Source organism: Apodemus sylvaticus, chromosome 13 (genome assembly GCF_947179515.1).
Source record: "Apodemus sylvaticus chromosome 13, mApoSyl1.1, whole genome shotgun sequence".
In the NCBI taxonomy this organism is placed as follows: domain Eukaryota; kingdom Metazoa; phylum Chordata; class Mammalia; order Rodentia; family Muridae; genus Apodemus; species Apodemus sylvaticus.
The window spans coordinates 20,773,872-20,792,663 of record NC_067484.1 but is presented as its reverse complement, the minus strand read 5'-3'; the positions used below and the strand labels follow the sequence as shown (position 1 = coordinate 20,792,663).

General features: G+C 39.2%; 1 protein-coding gene across 7 annotated transcripts in view; it reads left to right on the top strand.

The window, feature by feature from the left end:
* Window positions 1-18,792, top strand: part of Smad2 (SMAD family member 2) — a 74,473-nt gene that overhangs the window by 41,520 nt on the left and 14,161 nt on the right. For 5 of the 7 annotated variants that reach the window (XM_052156019.1, XM_052156014.1, XM_052156016.1 and 2 more), the window contains 6 exons: window positions 4,786-4,875; window positions 5,854-6,047; window positions 6,955-7,089; window positions 9,765-9,839; window positions 16,514-16,567; window positions 18,022-18,234. In XM_052156019.1, coding sequence (XP_052011979.1) covers window positions 4,786-4,875; window positions 5,854-6,047; window positions 6,955-7,089; window positions 9,765-9,839; window positions 16,514-16,567; window positions 18,022-18,234 — 761 coding nt within the window. The remainder of the gene's footprint in view (window positions 1-4,785; window positions 4,876-5,853; window positions 6,048-6,954; window positions 7,090-9,764; window positions 9,840-16,513; window positions 16,568-18,021; window positions 18,235-18,792) is intronic. The other 2 variants (XM_052156020.1, XM_052156018.1) reach the window with 1 other exon arrangement.

Here is an 18,792-nt window from a genome sequence, read left to right as displayed (position 1 = left end):
AAACACTTTACTCATTAAAGGAATGATTTCTACCCCCAAATATTTGTGAATTTTATATATATGTATGTTTTATGTATATGAGTGTTTGCTTGCATGTATGTGTGTGTACTAATAAGTGTGTGCCCACAGAGTTCAAAATATGGTGTCTGACCCCCTGGAGCTTGAGTTAGAGGTAATTGTAACCACTATATGGGTGCTAGAGACTGACCCCAAGCATTCTGTAATAGCAACAAGTACTAATCATTGAGCTATCTCTCCAGCCCCTTCCTCCATCTGTTTATCATGTCCTCAGATAAATCAGCCAGGTGATTGACAAACCCAACTGGATTACCTCTTAAGAGAAAAGACAATAGTAAGTCTTTGAAGTAGGTTGGAATGCCATGTTATTACACAGGGATAAATATTACACAGGGGAGGGGACTGTTGAGGAGAGGTGTTATAACGTTTACCTGAGGAAGGATGTCACACACTCTCAATGTCTCCCAAAGTTGTTAATCCTTGTAATGTTCTCCCTCAAGAATTGAGACTCTAAATTATTTAGAAACCAGACCAGGGATCAGTGTAAATCCCCAAATACTTGTACTGTTTCTGGCTTCCAGCCAGAACAAGACCAAGGATATTTCTAGCTTCCCGGCCAAGGGCAAGACTCTGGTCCTCATTCCTAAACCATCTGCACCATTTCTATGTTCTGCCAACCATTGTTTCTGATAGTACTCTTACCATTTCCTTCATTAAACACTGCCCGTGTCATCACAGTTCATTAAAACTGTCCTTTATTTAAAATATATCATTTTTGTATGGAGTCTTTGTTTTCCTATGGCAGTTCTCTACCTTTCCTTGGAAGTAATAATATTGATGTTAATTACTGTTGCTAAGGCTGGATTTAAATATCATTTGGGCTTTGTTGTCTATTACTATATGCGGGTTTTTTTTGTGTGTGTGTGTGTATGTGTTTCTTCTGTTGTGTCTCGTTGGAGTTCTTTGTATTTTTTTTACTTTACTTTACTTTACTTTTATTTTATTTTATTTTATTTTATTTTATTTTATTTTATGTCTTCCTTTTGGTGTTAGTTGTCTTACATCTGGCTACTCTTGGATTATAATAGCATCCTTAGCTTTGCAATCAGTTGCTTTTACAGTTCTGTCTGTCTCCTGCTGTCTAAAACTTACAGTTATGGGTTCTTTAGGTTGCAAATTTTCCTACACCCCTTCTTTCTTAGAAATTATAAGAAAATAATATCACCTTTTATATTTACCTATTAACATTTGCAGCTGTTAATTTTTTCATTATTTTGGATTTTCTTCTGTTATAATTTTTCTTTATCCTAAAGTATTTATTTTCCTTTGGTTTTTATTTTCTGCAAAGTCTTCTAGAAACAAGTCGGTTGAATTTTTGGTCCTCAGAACATATTTGTGTCTTGACTTTGCAAAGGCTACTTTGCTTGTTTATGGGCTTGTGAGTTAAGAGTTCTTTTCTTTTCTTGCAAAAGATGTTCCATTGTCTTCCATAAGAGATATTGTGCTTCTGTGTCTGTATGTAATGGATTATTTTTCCTAGACTGCTGCCAAAATAAAGCAGACAAGATTGTAAAGGCAGTAAGAATGGGTATTATTTTGTAGTTTTCACTGGGAAGGTGTGGTTTCAGTTTTGTCTTGAGATGACAGAGCATTAAAGGAAGAAAAAGAGGGACCCAGGCAAGGACAGAGGTGGGTAATAAAAGAGCCACTGGTGTCAGGACAAGTAGGCTCCTCCATGTGCTAACTTGGTACCTACTCAGGGTAGGGACTGGCTTTTTCTGGAGGAGAGGCGGGGCCTTCAGAGGAATTGTCTGCCTGAGGGTCTTTAGAGGAGCTCAAGAGAGTTGGGAAAGATTTGTACCGGGTTCTAAGAGAAGACAATGTCTGTTGTAACTTGTTAGGTAGTTTAAATTCTTTGGTGTCTAGTAGCTTCCCAATCTAGACTTGACTTCTGCTGAGGCAGAGGCTGCATTCTCAGATCTTTGTACTGTTTCAAGTGCTGGTTTCTTCAACCGGCCCGAGATCTGTCCACAAGTGTCAAGGATTTGGCAGAGGTCATTGTTGTTTGAAGATTTCCCACCCCTGTGACTTCTTTATTTACAGTTAAACTACAGTTTTATGTATTCATTCCAGTTGTCCTGAATCCCTGAGGCTGGGGACTGCCCTCAAGTAAAAAGTATTAGAATGTAGCTTTCATCCAGTGTGGCACTACTCATCTGTGAGTCGACACCTTTTACATTGTGCACTTCTTCCTGTTTACCTTTAAATACTTTAGTAGTTGGTTGGTCAGAGCTGTGATTTAAGGGACACTGACCTAATTGAAGCTCCTGGACTTTACTGGAAGCAGTTTGCTTTGAGTTAGTATATTCTTGTGTCTGCGTGCTTTTGAACTCAGGAGGATTTGTGATGTAATTCTCAGTCTGGTGAGACCAGTCTCTCCTGGGCCTTCTTGTGGCTCTTATGTGTTAAATACTTAGAGAATCTTGTCTGGATTAAAATCTATGAATTAGAGGCATGTTTCTCTTCGTGTGCTTTTTTGTTTAGTTTTGTTAAAGTTGTGTCTTTAATAATTACACATACTTACTAGTTGTTTTTGTAGGTGTTGTTACAAAGTGGACCTGATTTTGAAGTGTTCTGGCTGGGTGTGGTAATGGTGACCATAACCCAGCACTGGGGAGGCTGAAGCAAGACTTTGTGTTTCAAGCTAGCCTGAGCTACATATAAAACAAACAAGCAAATGCTTCACTAGCTAGAATGAATATTTTAAACAGTCTTTCCCGTTTGAGGGAACATAGCACGTGACAGCTGTGAGCTGGCTGCTTGGTGGCATGATGGTAGTCAGACTGGTCTGGCTGAGGCTGGCATCATCATCGTGTCTGCGCCATTCACTTTCCACCCACTGTTCTTTATTCCTGGGTTTATTTCAGGCCCAGGGGAATACAGCTTTCGTGCTTTGTGCCCTAGATTCTGGCTCTCGTGTTCTCAGAGGAACCTGAGTGAAATGTTCTTCCTAATACCATAACAGAGTAGCCTCCAATTATACTGTGGTTATTTTCCTTATATTGTTTTCAAAGAAAGAATCAGCGTATAATATTCACTTTACTTCAGAGTCACAAAAGGAAGGTCTGGATTACCCTCATTTTGTGGCTTTTTCTGCTTTTCGTGGTATGGTGATGTTCTATTAAAAAGTGAGACTGTCTAGAACACATTGGGGCAGCTCCGCACACATCCAAGTGTGCTTTCTCCTTTCCCAGCCCTTTATTCCTCTTCCTCTCCCTCCCCTTCTCATCCCCTCTCCCTCTCCCTCTCCCTCCCATCTCTCCCCCCTCTCTCCCCCCTCTCCCCCCCCCTCTCTCTCTCTCTCCTTCCCCTCTGTGTCCCCCCCCCTTCCCAGTTACTGTGTACTATAAAAATCAGGAGTTTTAAGGGTCAGTCTAGACGGCTGCTCTCAACCTGTGGGTTACAACCCCTTTTGAGTAGTGGAACCTCAAACTACCCTTTCATAGGGGTCACCTGAGACCACCAGAAAACACTGATATTTACATTATGATTTATAACAGTAGCAAAATTACAGTTATGAAGTAATGAAATCATTTTACGGTTGGGGGGTCATCTCAACATGAGGACCTGTGAGGGCTGCAGCGCTGGGAAGGCTGAGTGCAGCAGACCATCTGTAACTTGGAGACTTGGCTTTCCTGTTGCCTTCTATTGGCCCACCTAGCTTACAGATGGAAGCAAATGTGAGACTTAAACCAGCTGTTAATTTTTAAAAGTTATTAGAAATGTACCTGGTTTTCCTCAATTTTATTGACTTTGGTAATATGTGAGAAGTAAATTGAGTCTCATAAATTATGTTAGACTGATTTAAAAAATACAGCTTCATAACCAAGAGACAAGGCAACCAAAAGGTCCATTCTGAAGGTTCCTTTTAAAGTCTTCCCTTCACCCACAGGCCAGCAGTTACTCTGAAATGAAATAGTAGATCAGGGGAAATAGGGTAAATTACCTCTGACCTGCCTATGTTCTGGAAAGATGTGAAAAAAAATTAAGACGTGTTATATTAAAATAACTTTGTTATTTTGTTCTTTATAAATAGTGACACAAAAGCAATTACAGCTTTCAGTGAATGGAATTTCTTTGAGTATTACGAACAGAAAACCCAGAAATATTAACTGTGGATGTGTCTGGTTTGTTTAATTACTTATTTTGAGACAGGATCTTATAGACCAGGCTGGCCTTGAATTTACTGGGTTAGCCTGGGCAAGCAATGAACTGATCTTCCCGTCTCCACCCTCCATGTGCTGGGATTACAGGCATGTGTTACCACAGCCAAATGATAAGTGTTGCTTTTAGCTGGACCTTTTTTATATTAAAAGTACCAGTTGACAGCTGTTAAGTGGTCTTTTGTTGTTGCTTTTTAAACTGAATAATGAAATGAAGCCCCGTTAATGGGGTTGATGGCATAGGATGAATTCTTTGAATAGAAATTGGCAAGGACGTTTATAGGTATGGTTTCATTAGGTTAGCGAACATTGATGTTCACATATAAAACATAATCATAACTTATCTGGAGTCACATGTTCCATTTATTGGCTTCCTTCATATAGAAAATATAGTGGCCAGTACTGATCCGTTATGGGTGAAGCTATGTATATTTTCTGGGTGAAGGAAGCGTTCTGTACATTCTCCATGCTTTGCATCATGGTATTTTGAATAACCATGCTTCCATGTTCACATCAACTTTTTTGTTTTTCAATTTATGCACAGCACTTGCTCTGAAATTTGGGGACTGAGTACAGCAAATACGGTAGATCAGTGGGACACAACAGGCCTTTACAGCTTCTCTGAACAAACCAGGTGAATATTCTGCCCTCCATGGGACCCTAGAGACCGTGTGGGAGGGTGTGCTGTGGAAGATCTCGACTGGGTTGTTTTAGTGTAACTTCTGCCTAGGATGTTAATGTACTGTGAGTAAGGCATAGCATGTAAAGTATCTGCGTGCCAGTATTAAAAATATATTAATGTTTCAGCTAATGTTTTGGTCAATGCAATTTTAGTTTTGAATCATTAAATTATTGTGTCCCATAAAGAATAAGACCTTTTTATAACTATATACTCATTGTAGTCCAATATTAGATAAATTTGTTACTGGCCTAATTTTTAAGTAGATACATAACTAGTTTTTTCTAAATTTCTTGTTATCATCTAAAGCTCATCTTTACACTAGTATGTATTTGATGAACCTCTTACATCACAGTTAACAGTAGGCTAACTTGTTTTTGTCACCTTTTTTTAAAATCACTTCATTCTTTCTTAAGCATATTGGTATTTGTCCATTCCATTTCATCACCATCTGCATTTCTGTGTGAGCCTCATAAATAAGCCCCAGATATCAAGAGTCACACTTAGATAACAAGTTACATTAGTCTGAGTACGTTACTGTCACATCATTGTTGATATTTGCCATTTTCATACTACTTCCTTTTTTTGATAACCAGTTGCCTTCAGAATTAATGCCTTTGAAAGAGTTTAGCTTTTTAAAAATGGATGTTGATGAAGTTTTCAAGTATAACCATGTAACACTTTGTAGATCGCTTACCATACAAGGCTCCCCTTGCATTGGTATGTGAGTTGTTCTATCACACTGATAGAGGACAGGTGCTGCTGCTTGCTCAGTCCGAACCAGGTTGTGTCCTTCCTGGGTGTCACTAAAGCTGACTCCATGGCTGTGCTCCCCTTCATATCTGTCCTCTTAGTGTGTTAACTTAGCCCTGTTGATGACACCTAGTCTCTCTTTTTAAAAGTGTCATCCTTTTTTCCCTTGCTTCCAAATAGGTCTCTTGATGGCCGTCTTCAGGTTTCACATCGGAAAGGGTTGCCACATGTTATATATTGCCGGCTATGGCGCTGGCCGGACCTTCACAGTCACCATGAGCTCAAGGCAATTGAAAACTGCGAATATGCTTTTAATCTGAAAAAAGATGAAGTATGTGTAAATCCTTACCACTACCAGAGAGTTGAGACACCAGGTAGGAAAACTAACTGTAGATGATTTTTGGTTTTGTTTTTCTGGTTTTAAATTAAAAGGATGACTGAAGACTAGTATTCATTATGTCTCAGGGAAGTTTTAATAAAATTCTAATAGACTATGTTAAATTTAGCATATTTAGTAGGAGTTTTAAATGTTTTCTTAATTTTTAAACTATCATAAAAAAAAGTATCTTGGAAAAGGCACATGACCGATCTTTGGGAGTATAGACAGCAAAGTATATATAGGAAGCCCCTCAGATTTGCTGTTCTGAGAACTATCCATGTGTCTCTAACACCACCTGCTTCCAAGGTTCTGTTCTTTAAGTGTTTTCAGAAGAACTTGAATGACATTTATATACTTTGTAGTAGGACTTTTTATACTTTGTAGTAGGATTATTGGCTTAGTGGTTTAGTTTAAAACCTAAAAAAAGAAAAATCATATTAGAAAAAAAAATCCCACTTTAGTGAAGACATTTTCCCATTTTCCCTCACCAGCTTTTTTTCAGACAGGACTCCTCTGTGTAGGCTTGGCTGTCTTGAACTCTCCCTGTAGACTAAGTTGGGCTTGAACTCAGAGATCCTCCTGCCTTCCCAGTTCTGGGATTCAAGGCGTGTGCCCTGGGCCCTTCACCATTTCTAATGGAATGTTATACATTCTTATGGTAATATAGTATTTGATAGGGTCACATTGTTCCCCAAAATAAATAAACATTAATTTGGAGACTTAATTGATGATAGCTATAAATCAACTCCATGATTAGATTTGTCAGTTTTTTAGTGTTATAATACCAGATGGGTGTGTCCAGATTGAAAAGGGAGCTACTGCCTTCTGCCTTGTGAGAGTGCCGAGCCAAGGCCCTTCACCTCACCCCTTTCCTGCTAATCAGATCTCTTTACCTCTTACAGTTTTGCCTCCAGTCTTAGTGCCTCGGCACACAGAGATCCTAACAGAACTGCCGCCTCTGGATGACTACACCCACTCCATTCCAGAAAACACAAATTTCCCAGCAGGAATTGAGCCGCAGAGTAATTATATCCCAGGTACTTTTGCCTTGAGAGTCTCTTAAAACTTAGGTAAATAGCAATCTTGTAACAAATGCCCAAGTGTTAGTAATGCGGTTTCATTTTCAGGGTGCTCTTGACTTTGGATGGAAAAGTCTGATTTGTGGGGTGGTTATTTTGCCTTCAATACATTTAATGGCTTGTTTTTATTTTTAATTACATGAAAATATGTTTATTATATTAAATTAAAATGTATTATAAAATTAAACTATATAATATTTTTATTATAAAGATTTACCTTTTACTTTGCAGTGGCTTTAAACAAAGGAGTAGAAAAAAGATCCTTGTAGGTTTAATAACTGTTTAATAGCTGTTGAAGTAGAGACAACTGCAGAGCATAGGTATCGTGTGTGGTTTAAGAAAAGCATTCCTGACCAGGCAGTGAAGGCACAAGCCTTTAATCCTAGTGTTGGGGATGGGAGCGTGCAGAGGCAGGTGAATCTCTGCGTTCAAGGCCAGTCTAGTCTAAATAATAAGTTCCAGGACAGCCAATTGTTTTTCTGGACACTGTCAGCTGCCAGTGACAGCAAAACCAAAGAATTTACTTTTGGTTCATTTATATATATATTTCTGTGCCCATGTGCATGTGAGTGCAGGTGCTCACAGAGTTCAGAAGAGGGCGTTGAATTCCCTGAGCTGAGTCCCTCAATGTGGGTGCTAGGAACTGAGTTTTGGTTCCTTGTAAGAATAATACCTGCTCTTAACTGCTGATATCTCTTCAGCCCTATGAAAGAACTGTTAACATTTTTTTAAGTGCTAATCATTTATTATCAATTTATAGATAAATAATAATGGAGAATGGTAAAGAAATAAAATGAGATAAAGTGTCTTAAAGTTGAGCTTTCTCCATCTTCGAACTTTGAAACACTCATGTTCAGACTGGCAGAGCTCAGCTTTTTTTTTTTTTTTTTTTTTTTTTTTTTTTTTTTGATTGGATATTTTCTTTATTTACATTTCAAGTGTTTTCCCCTTTCCAGGTCTCCCCTTCGGAAACCCCCTATACCATCCTCCCTCCTCCTGCCTCTATGAGGGTGCTTCCCCCCCACCTCCACACACACACACACACACACACACACACACACACACACTCCTGTCTTCCCGCCTTGGCATGCCCGTACCCTGGGACATCGAACACCCTCAGGCCCAAGGGCCTCTCCTCCCACTGATTACCAACAGGCCCATCCTCTACTACATGTGTGGCCAGTGTGCCATGGGTCGCTCCATGTGAACTCTTTGGTTGGAGGCCCAGTCCCCGGGAGCTCTGGGGCGTCTGGCCTGTTGACACTGTTGCTCCCTCCATGGGGCTGCAAACCCCATCAGCTCCTTCGGTCACTTCTCCAACTTCTCTTTTGGGGAACCCTGAGCTCAGTCCAATGGTTGACTGCGAGCTCCCGCCTCTGTATTTGTCAGGCTCTGGCAGAGCTCTCAGGAGACAGCTGTATCAGGCTTCCATCAGCAAGCACTTCCCAATATCCACAATAATGCCTGGGTTTGAGCTATACTGACTTCTAATGAGAATTTAGGGGCAGTCTGCTTTCTTATTCATTTGTTGTTTTGTTTTTATTTTTTGTTTGTTTGTTTTTTTCAGATAGGTTCTTACTATGTAGACCAGGCTAGTCTCACACTTACAGGGACTTTCCTGCCTCTGCTTTCCAAATGCTGGGGTTTAAGGGGCCCTTCTCCCCATTGACTGATGTCACAATCTTTTTTAGGTCATGTGCCTGCATTATTTTGAGTTACTGTTAAGAATTGAAAATTGTACTGTGCTAAAAATCTTTTGTATTTTTTCCCTTAAAATTACAAATGATGAAATTGTATGCATGCTTTTATTATTGTCTTTGAAAAGTACTCAGCTATACAGATGCCTCTTGAGTATAAACATTTTATTCAGAAATGATGTTAGAATCCTAGTTTTTTAGTAATTTGTCTATTTTCCACTTTAAGCATTTAGAATTGTTAGGCAGTTAGGAAGCTGAGCAGGGGAGGTGGGAACTTTTTCAGTTAGAATCCAGGCTTGAGAGCTGGAGAGATGGCTCAAAGGTTAAGAGCACTAACTGTTCGTCCAAAGGTCCTGAGTTCAGTTCCCAGCAACTGCATGGTGGCTCACAACTATCTGTAATGGAATCTGATGCCCTCTTCTGGAGTGTCTGAAGACAGCTACAGTGTACTCATATAAATAAAATAAATAGATCTTAAAAAAAAAAAAAGAAGAATCCAGTCTAAGTCAGTCCTGAGTCATGTTATACTCTAACCTCTCAATACAGTTGGTGTAGTTTGAAATCTGAGCTGCATGTCCATCCAGGCCTGGTGCCCACTAGGTGTTTTGTTTTGTTTTAAATGAAAATACCAATGTCTTTGAATCATGAGAGGCATCTATGAAGTTAGGTTTTTGGCTGTTGTCCCAGAATTTATTCACATGAACCAGGTGATAATGTCTAAAAAAATATGCCAAGAAAGCTGGATTATGTTACAAGCTGTGTTATGGATTCACCTACAAGATATGGATTAGAGCTTCAATTGCAAACTCAATTTTGCTTTTTATGATGATACATACTTTTTTGGGTTTCCAAGTGATTCATTGCTTGTATTTGGTAGCTGGGAGGAAAAAGCAGAAATTAAATCAACTGTACTTGACTTGTTGTAAACTTTTCTAGAAACACCACCACCTGGATATATCAGTGAAGATGGAGAAACAAGTGACCAACAGTTGAACCAAAGTATGGACACAGGTAAGTACGAACTTCTCAGTAATTAGCCGATGATTTGGACTTCTGTGGTCTCATAGCACATCACTAGATTCAACCAATCACACGTCAAGAATATGTGGGGATAATGAGTATGGGGCCACATGGCTCAGTGGCTAAAGATGTTTGCAGCTATGACATCCTGAGCTTGGTCCTCAGATCCTACAAAGCAGAAGGAGAGGATCAGCTCCTGTAAGTAGTCTCTTGACCACCACACATGCTCTGTGGAAGGCACATGTCCATGCAACAGCTACCCGTCACAGTGTGAGAAAGAACACAGTTGCGTCAAGAGTGATGTTTGTTGGCATCCTGAACTTTGAGGAAGTTGAGAAATGTACCCAAAAAACAAACTTCCCATCTCAACAGTGTCTGAACTATCAAATGAGGTTGTTGTCATAAAAATGAATGTGTGTTACTTTATTCAGTTGGTAGATGTTTCTCTTTTAGAGTTAAGTGAAAACATGAAAGTTCTCAATGCCTTTTTTGTTTCAAGTATTTTGTGCTGCTGTTTAAAGTTTTAATTACCCCATGAGTGAATAGCTTTCATAAAAGACCACGGTCACCCTAGTAACAGGTTTGTGAAGAAGGATTTGAGAACAGAATAGGGGGACTGGCATTTCTGTGTGTCTTTAACTTAATAGTGAAGTCTGAATTATAGTAATCTATTTACATAAAATACTTTGTTCCTGGCCTAATTTTGATTAATTTCTGATAATTAGCTATTATATCCAATGTTGGGAAAGTGTCAGCATATAATAATTTTATGTACCTCAGAGCTTTACACCATTTGTTAAATGATAAATTCTCAAGGAAACCAAGTAGGTACTCATGTGAGTGCTTTGATGTCATTGTCTAGTATGATTTGTTCAACCTGTCCACCTTAAGGATTAGTTAGTGTCTTAGTCACTGTTTTATTGCTCTGAAGAGAGATCATGATCAAGGCAACTCTTATAAAAGAAAGCATTTGGTTGATGTCTTAATTATAGCTTTTGTAGTAAGCAAGGTTTAGTCTTTTGTCTCATGGTGGAGAGCATGGTGGTTTGCAGGCAGGTGCTGAAGCAGTAGCCTGCATAGGGAGAGGGAGATGAAACCTAAGGTGACAGACACACTTCCTCCTACAAGACTGCACCTACCAGTTCTTCTAATCCTTTTAAATAGTGCTATGCACTCTTGACTAAGCATTCAAATATTTGAGCCTATTGGGGGGAACCCATCTTTTTAATTAATTAATTAATTAATTTATGGATTTTTCAAGACAGGGTTTCCCTGTGTAGCCCTGGCTGTACTGGAACTCACTCTGTAGCCCAGGCTGGCCTCAAACTCAGAAATCCACTTGCCTCTGCCTCCCAAGTGCTAGGATTAAAGATGTGCACCACCACCACCGGGCTGGGGGGACCCATCTTATTCAAACCACCACAGTAATCCAAACTGGCCTGAAACTCAGTATGAGGCCCAGACTGCCCTCTAACTCACATCCACTTGCCATGAGTATGAGCCACCACCTCTAGCCTATCTAAGTTATTGTTAAATGGATTGGCATTGAAGGGGGAGGGGCGGGCTTCATATCAGTTTTATTGTTTGACTCCTTCCATACGTTAGATGTCCAGATTGCCTTTGCTGTAGCCAATATTTATGTCTGGCTATAAGAGTTATGATACTTGACTTTTCAGTTAACTCTCCTTGACACTCAGTATTTGTTAATAAACAGTATTTTTGCACTGTCATAGCTGTTACCATAGTCTTGAAAGTAGGTAGCATATAATGTTGTTGAACATCACAAGTGAAATAATATTCACACTTTCGTATTAAGAGCATGACTATAACAACTATTAGTGAGGCTGGAGAAGAACTGGAGTGCTCATAAATTGCCAGTAAGAATGTAAATTCATTTTAGGTAAGTTTGTTGTTCTTCAGATATTACTGCATAGTCCCACTGTTTGACTTCTAGACCTATACTCAAGAAAATTCATGTAAAACTTGTGCAAGATTGTTTGTGTTGTAAACATTATCTGTATCATTTCCAAATGGAAACAGCACAGATATCTACCACATTTTGAATGGCTAGCAACACGTGTTCTACAGTACAAGTATGACCTAAAACCTGGGAGAGCGTGTGGCCCTGCTGACACCTGTGAAAGAAGATAGTTTAAAGCCATTCAACGTGTGGTACTGTTATAAGTATCAGCTGGCTAATATAAAACCAATAAGGTTTCGAGAATGCATTACTAATATTGATAAATTTAATAGTGTCTGAGTTATATAGGTACTTAATGTATTCTACTTTTTAATTTTTTTTTTTTTTTTGAGACTGGACCACAGTCACAAAGGGCCATCATCACACACAGGATGGCCTGAAACCCTGCACAGGTCCTAGACTCTCAGGTGCCATCCTGCATGAGCCTTCCCAGTTGCTGGCTTATAGGCATACACTATGATGCCAGGCCATGTTGTACTTTAAAATCATACATGAAAAACTGAAATTAAAGAATAAAGTTAAAGAAGTAAAAGTAACCTAGAATTTTTTTCCTGTAAGCCAGTTCTGTACCTGGAGCCCACATGAAGGGGCAGGAGATAAGCAACTGCAGAGTTGTCCTTTGACCTCCCCATGTGTACTGTGACACACATGTCACACATACTAGTTTTGTCCTTTTAATGAAATAATAATCACTTATTTATAATTGCAAAGTAAATACATGCATAAATCCCTACGAAGGAGAATGTTAACTGAATATCTTATATGTTCTTTATCTGATTGAAAAAGTTCTGTTCATCAATTTATTATGATAGAAAATTCTTGTGTCTCATACACGCTTGGCAAGCCATTTCCATTCTTCTGACCCCTCAGCACAACTCCTGTATTGTGTGAGGTTCTGATGATACTGTCAATTGTGAGAAGAGTGTGTATGAGTGTGAGGCTTGGGGGCTAGGTGAGTGCTTATATGTGTAGGAAAAGTGTATGCACGCAGTGTGTGGATGGTGATGTAAGGCGTGTGTGGGCTACTGTAGCTGTAGCAAGGTAGGTGTGGTTCTGGGTCTGCTATTTGTTTCTTTCTGTTTGTGTATCAGTTTTGCTGTTTTATAACTCTGGCTCTATAGTACAGCCTCCACACTCATCGTGCAAACAGTCTGATTCCTTGGTATTTACTAGGTGAGCTTACATCCTCCACACAAAAATGTTAGCTTGGGTGCCTATAGCAGCTTGATTCATAATTTTAAAACATTTGAACACAGCCAAGATGTTGAAAAAGTGTAGTCCAACCAGAAATGACAAGATGTGACACTTTAGGTAAATATTAAATGAATAGCAGTGATCTGTAAAGGCCATACACATACTGTACAGCCCCAGCTGTCTCACATTCTGAAAAGGCAAACCCGAGGACAGTAAAGACGAGGGGTTATGGAGAAAGAAGAATCGAGTGTAGGCAAAGCCTTTTATATTTATAGGGCAGTGAGGCTGATCTATGTGAGAGTAAAAATGGAGGAAGTGTATTATGTATTTGTCAAAATCTACAGAAATAAACACAAGAGTAAACTTGTTAGAAACTTCGGACTCTTGATAATACATGAAAGTATGTTCAGTGATTGTAGCCTATCTACCCTTGGGGTAGGGAATCATGGACAGAGAGTCAGGGATATGAGACTTCTTTGTATTTGATATTCAATTATGCTGTGCCCCTAAAAACACTCTAAAAAGGAAATTGAACTTTTTTTTGTTTTGTATTTTGTAATTAAGTTTAATGAAACTTTAAAGATACACTAAAGAAGATCCCAAAATTGGGGGAAAATGTTTACAATTGATTTTTAAAAACTTGTTTAGATTTTAAAATGTGTAAGTGAAAAGTGGGAGAAATTAATATTTAATTAATATTAAATTAATAATAAATTTAATATTAAAATGAGTAAAAATAAGAATGTACTACTTTTATAAAAACAATAATAAAAGAGTTGTTCTTTTAAGGCTGTTAATTTGGCAAATGTCACCACATAGTGATACTGGAAAAAATATAGGCTTGGTAGAACGAAACATTTTGGGAGTGAACTTTGACATGTAAAGAAACACACAATGCTCCCTTTCTGAGAAACTGGCCCTACAGACATACATGAGCTTGTAAGCAAAGGATATACACAAGTATTTCTCTGGATGCTTTAGGTGAAGACAGGCACTTCTTGTCTTAGTGGATGGGAAACTGTGGTAGACCAGACTCCTCAGCAGCATTTATAATATGAATAATTTCTTGACCAATTGTCAGTTGTTTAAAACAGTATTTTTAAAAAGGATTGTGTTAATTATTTGCTTGATTTAAAATTTAAAATAAGCCTTTCTTCACATCTAAAGAATTAACAAACAGCACGTTTACTGGTTACTTCTAATCAGTATTTCATTGATGTATAAATAATTACAAGCATTTCCTCCAGCTACAGTTGTTCATCTCTGATGTAGGAAACACCGTGAATTTCAGTTCATCATGCCAAGCATATTTCTCGTTTGTACCTGTTGTGACTTGCCAGGGGTTTTTCAAAATGGAAAGACAAAACAACAACAACAAAACTTAATTGTGTTAATACAATTGTTTTCTAAAAAATAGTGATTGCCAGTTTTCTCTCTGATCCACCCATGTCTGTGGTGACTGCCACTTTACCTATGTCCTGCACATGTGCTGTTGTAGTGGTGAATGGTGCACTCTGCTCTGTGTTCTGCCACATGTAGTTACAGCTGGGAGCTGACCGTGGAGAGGATGCTACTCATGGGATGTTTGTTATTGTTGAGTGTTGAACATTTACAGCAGATGTAGCTTAAATTTTAATTCTATGGCTTTTCCCTCTCATTTTGTGTATTCTTGCCTTGTATTTTCTGGATTAGATTGAGAATGTTTACACAAAATGGCAAGAAATGGATATCTTTCTAGGAAAGCGAAATTTTGTAAAGTTAATTTTAATAAAGAACTGACGTTAACATCACAGAGAATTCTTGCAGATTTGTTTGCTGGAATTTCACCAAATCTACTAAACTCTTAAGAAATATGCTGCAAAGCTGGGCATTGGTTGCTCATATATTTAATCCCAGCACTTGGGAGAGAGAGGCAGACAGATTTCTGAGCTCGAGGCCAGCCTGGTCTACAGAGTGACTTCCAGGACTGCCAGGGATACACAGAGAAACCCTGTCTCGAAAAACCAAAAAAATAAAAAATGAAGAAAAAGAAGAAAAACCAAAAAAAAAAAAAAAAAGAGAGAGAGAGAAAGAAATGTGCTGTGAACATACACCTAAAATTGTTACAGATTGTAGAAAATGACATAAACTATGTAAATTGCCACAAGTCTGGTCACAGAACCTTATATCTGTCTCCTGTGTTTACTAATTCTTATTAGTCTTATTTGAGATAGCTGAAGAAGTTCTGAATAAGTGATTCAGCTCAAAGCCAGGTATCCTGCTTAGTGGGACAACCCTAAGCACAATACAGACAAGTGTATCTGCTGTCAAAGCTGTTCTACTTAACTGACATGAGCCCCAGTAAATGCTGCATTATGAAAATTAAAACTAGACAACTGAGCACATGTTCTGCACCCCTGGCTGTGAAGAGGCTTAATTACTTTAACTTGTAGTGTATTCTGAGCCCCCTAAAGATGGGTAAATGGTCACAACAAGAGGGGCAGCAAAAGAGCAGACATAATACTGACGTAAAACATAAATAATTATTAAACCAAGAGAAATGGAAATGTCCATTTAAGTAATAGGACCTCTTAGCCTTCCTTAGTAGTGCACACCTTGAATCCCAGCCAGCACCTAGGAAACAGAGGCAGGCGGATCTCTTAGTTCAAGACCAGCCTGGTTCAGAAGTAACTTCAGGACAGCCAGAGCTACATATTGAGACCCTGCCTCAAAAAAGCCTACCATGCTGGTGTCTACCTTGCTCTCCAGCTGAGGCTGGCTATAAAGTCCTGATCTTGTGCTTTTGCTTCCTAGAATATGGGCTTGTAGGCACACACCACCATCCCAGCTCAAAACTGCACTGTGCAGACAGACATGCTTGCATCTTTTGTCAGTTAAACCTTGGCCATCCAAGTTATGCCCTGATCATGTTGATGGGAATGTATACTGATACAGTCTTTTGGATGATAATTTAGCCAGTATCTGTCAAAACTGGAAAGGCACCAGCCCCTAGACCTGGTACTTCCTTGTAAAAACTGGCACTAATCAGCTGCAACTTGGTTCTTAAACAATAACCTGTCATTAGGGACCACTAATAGGCTGCAGCTGATAGACATATAGACAAGCAGTAGAGAAACATCTGCACAAAAGGTTTTTAGTGAGATAACTCATACAGATGTTTACAACTATTCCTGTTGGTCGTGAAAAGGGAGTAACACAAAATAGAAATATATTGGCTAATGTATTTTATGGAATACTTCTGCAAAGGTACACAAACAGCTGTCAATAGTGAGCTCTGGGTGAGGACCTGGATGGTCAGAAGACAAGTCAGTCTATGTCATGAGAAAGAAACAAGTTATTCAAAGCTCAGTTTAATCCTTTGTACTTCTCTTGTTGCAGCTCCCTGAGTTAAACTAAAGTAACGTTTGTGTGTTTATTATAACAGTCAGCACCATTTTATTGTTACTTGATCTGGAGAAATGTCAAGGTCTCCTTTCTTCTTCCACTTCAGGCTCTCCGGCTGAACTGTCTCCTACTACTCTTTCTCCTGTTAATCACAGCTTGGGTAAGTAGCTGGGACTCCTTGTTTTCATTGTAGTAAGGAAAGTTGTCTCTGGAAATTGCTTTTTGTATGTGTGAGGAAAATTACTCAGATGGTGTATACTAGTGTCTTTAAGATACTATAATTGATTCGAAAGGCTTTTTCTTGGTGGTTAAGACTTCTTTATAAAACAGTCTTGAGTCACTAGAACTGTTAAGTACCAAGTTGTATAATTTAAGGTTTTGATAGGTGTTTATTTAGGATGTGTTTTACAGTGGCAGTCAGTAGGAAAGATGTGGATATATACAAGTCACATATATGCACACACACATTTGTGTTGCTTGTTTTGGGTCCACGTTTCCCCTGCTGTTTCATATTCTAAGGCTTCTATATATTGGAATTTATTTTACAAAATTGTCATATTTTTTCTCTTGTGATTTTCCTTCTGATATATCTTGGTCAAATTTGACAAAGTTAATTGCATGTAGTCCCTGTCTTAGAGTTTTACTGCTGTGAACAGATACCATGACCAAGGCAACTCTTATAAGGACAGCATTTAATTGGGCTTGGCTTACAGTACAGGTTCAGAGGTTCAGTCCGTTATCATCAAGGTGGGAACATGGCAGCATCCAGATGCAGGAGAAGCTGAGAGTTCTACATTTTCATCTGAAGGATGCTAGCAGAATACTGACTTCTAGGCAGCTAGGATGAGGGTCTTAAAGCCCACACCCACGGTGACACACCTCCAACAGGGCCACACCCTCTAATAGTGCCACTTCCCGGGCCGAGCATATACAAACTATCATAGTCCTCATTTTCTGTTAGTAAGATTTCACTCACACATTTGTTCGCTCTGTTTCTTACATGTATGCAGATAGTCAGATGTCGGGCAAGTGGTGGTGGCGCATGCCTTTAAGCACTTGGGAGGCAGAGGCAGGCGGATTTCTGAGTTCGAGGCCAGCCTGGTCTACAGAGTGAGTTCCAGGACAGCCAGGGCTACACAGAGAAACCCTGTCCTGAAAAACAAAACAAAACAAAACAAAAAAACAAAACAAAAAACCAGATAGTCAGATGTCAGGGAAATGTGTTGAGTCTTCTCCCAGTGTAGGATCTCTTCTAAGGTTTTTGACTTTCCTGTTTATTCAACTCTGTATTTTGTACTGTCCAAAATTACCTTCACAATGCATTTTAGATATGCACCCAAGTACATTAGGGTGAACTATTTTCTCTGTTATTATTTAAAATGGATATGTAATCCAGAGTAAATTAACTTTATGAGATGAGTTTTTTAAAACTGTGTATCTAGTATGATGTATGGAAATAAGTTTTATATGAAAAATATTGAAACTCTGGTCTGCCCTATGGAGACTAGTGCGGGTGTTCCGGTGACTCCCCTACCTCCGCCTGTATGCACTGTGCACCGTGTCCATGCTGCCTCGGCGTCTCTGGTTCATGTAGCATCTCTTCTTGTACTGCAGACTTGCAGCCAGTTACTTACTCGGAGCCTGCATTCTGGTGTTCAATCGCATACTATGAGCTGAACCAGAGGGTTGGGGAGACCTTCCATGCGTCACAGCCCTCGCTTACTGTGGACGGCTTCACAGACCCATCAAACTCAGAGAGGTTCTGCTTAGGCTTGCTCTCCAATGTTAACCGCAACGCCACTGTAGAGATGACAAGAAGGCATATAGGTATGTTTTATTTTCTTTGTGTGAAAAAGTACAATTTACTCATAATACAGACAGTAGTATATAGTGTTCGAGCAAAAGATTATATGGAAAAGTCCAGCTTCATCTCCACCCATGAAACCCTTTGGTAGGACCTTGGTGATTATTAATCTGCAAACTTTTTTCTTCAACTTTATCTGTATTGGGCACTCTTTGGTAAATATGTGTAAAAATAACCTACTTGCTCAGTCTCTTAGTTAAAAAACAAAAAAGGCCATGTTCAGTCATCTGTCACCATCCCCTTCACCCAGCGATGTTATATATGATTCAGAATGCAGTCTAGAGACTTCAAGGATAATGCAGGGGTTTCTGACAGCCCCGCAGTGCATCTTATTACTTATCTAGTAATACTGAGGCGCTGCCTGCTGCTTCTCCACAGCAGAAAGTGGAGCATCCTGGAGGCTACACTCATAGGATGTAGAAGAGATGAGTGTAGACTTGATGTGGGAATGCAGGTCTTCTGTTGTGCCACACATTAAAGAAACTTGTCCACCTGAAATGCTCCCACTCGCTCCTGATTTA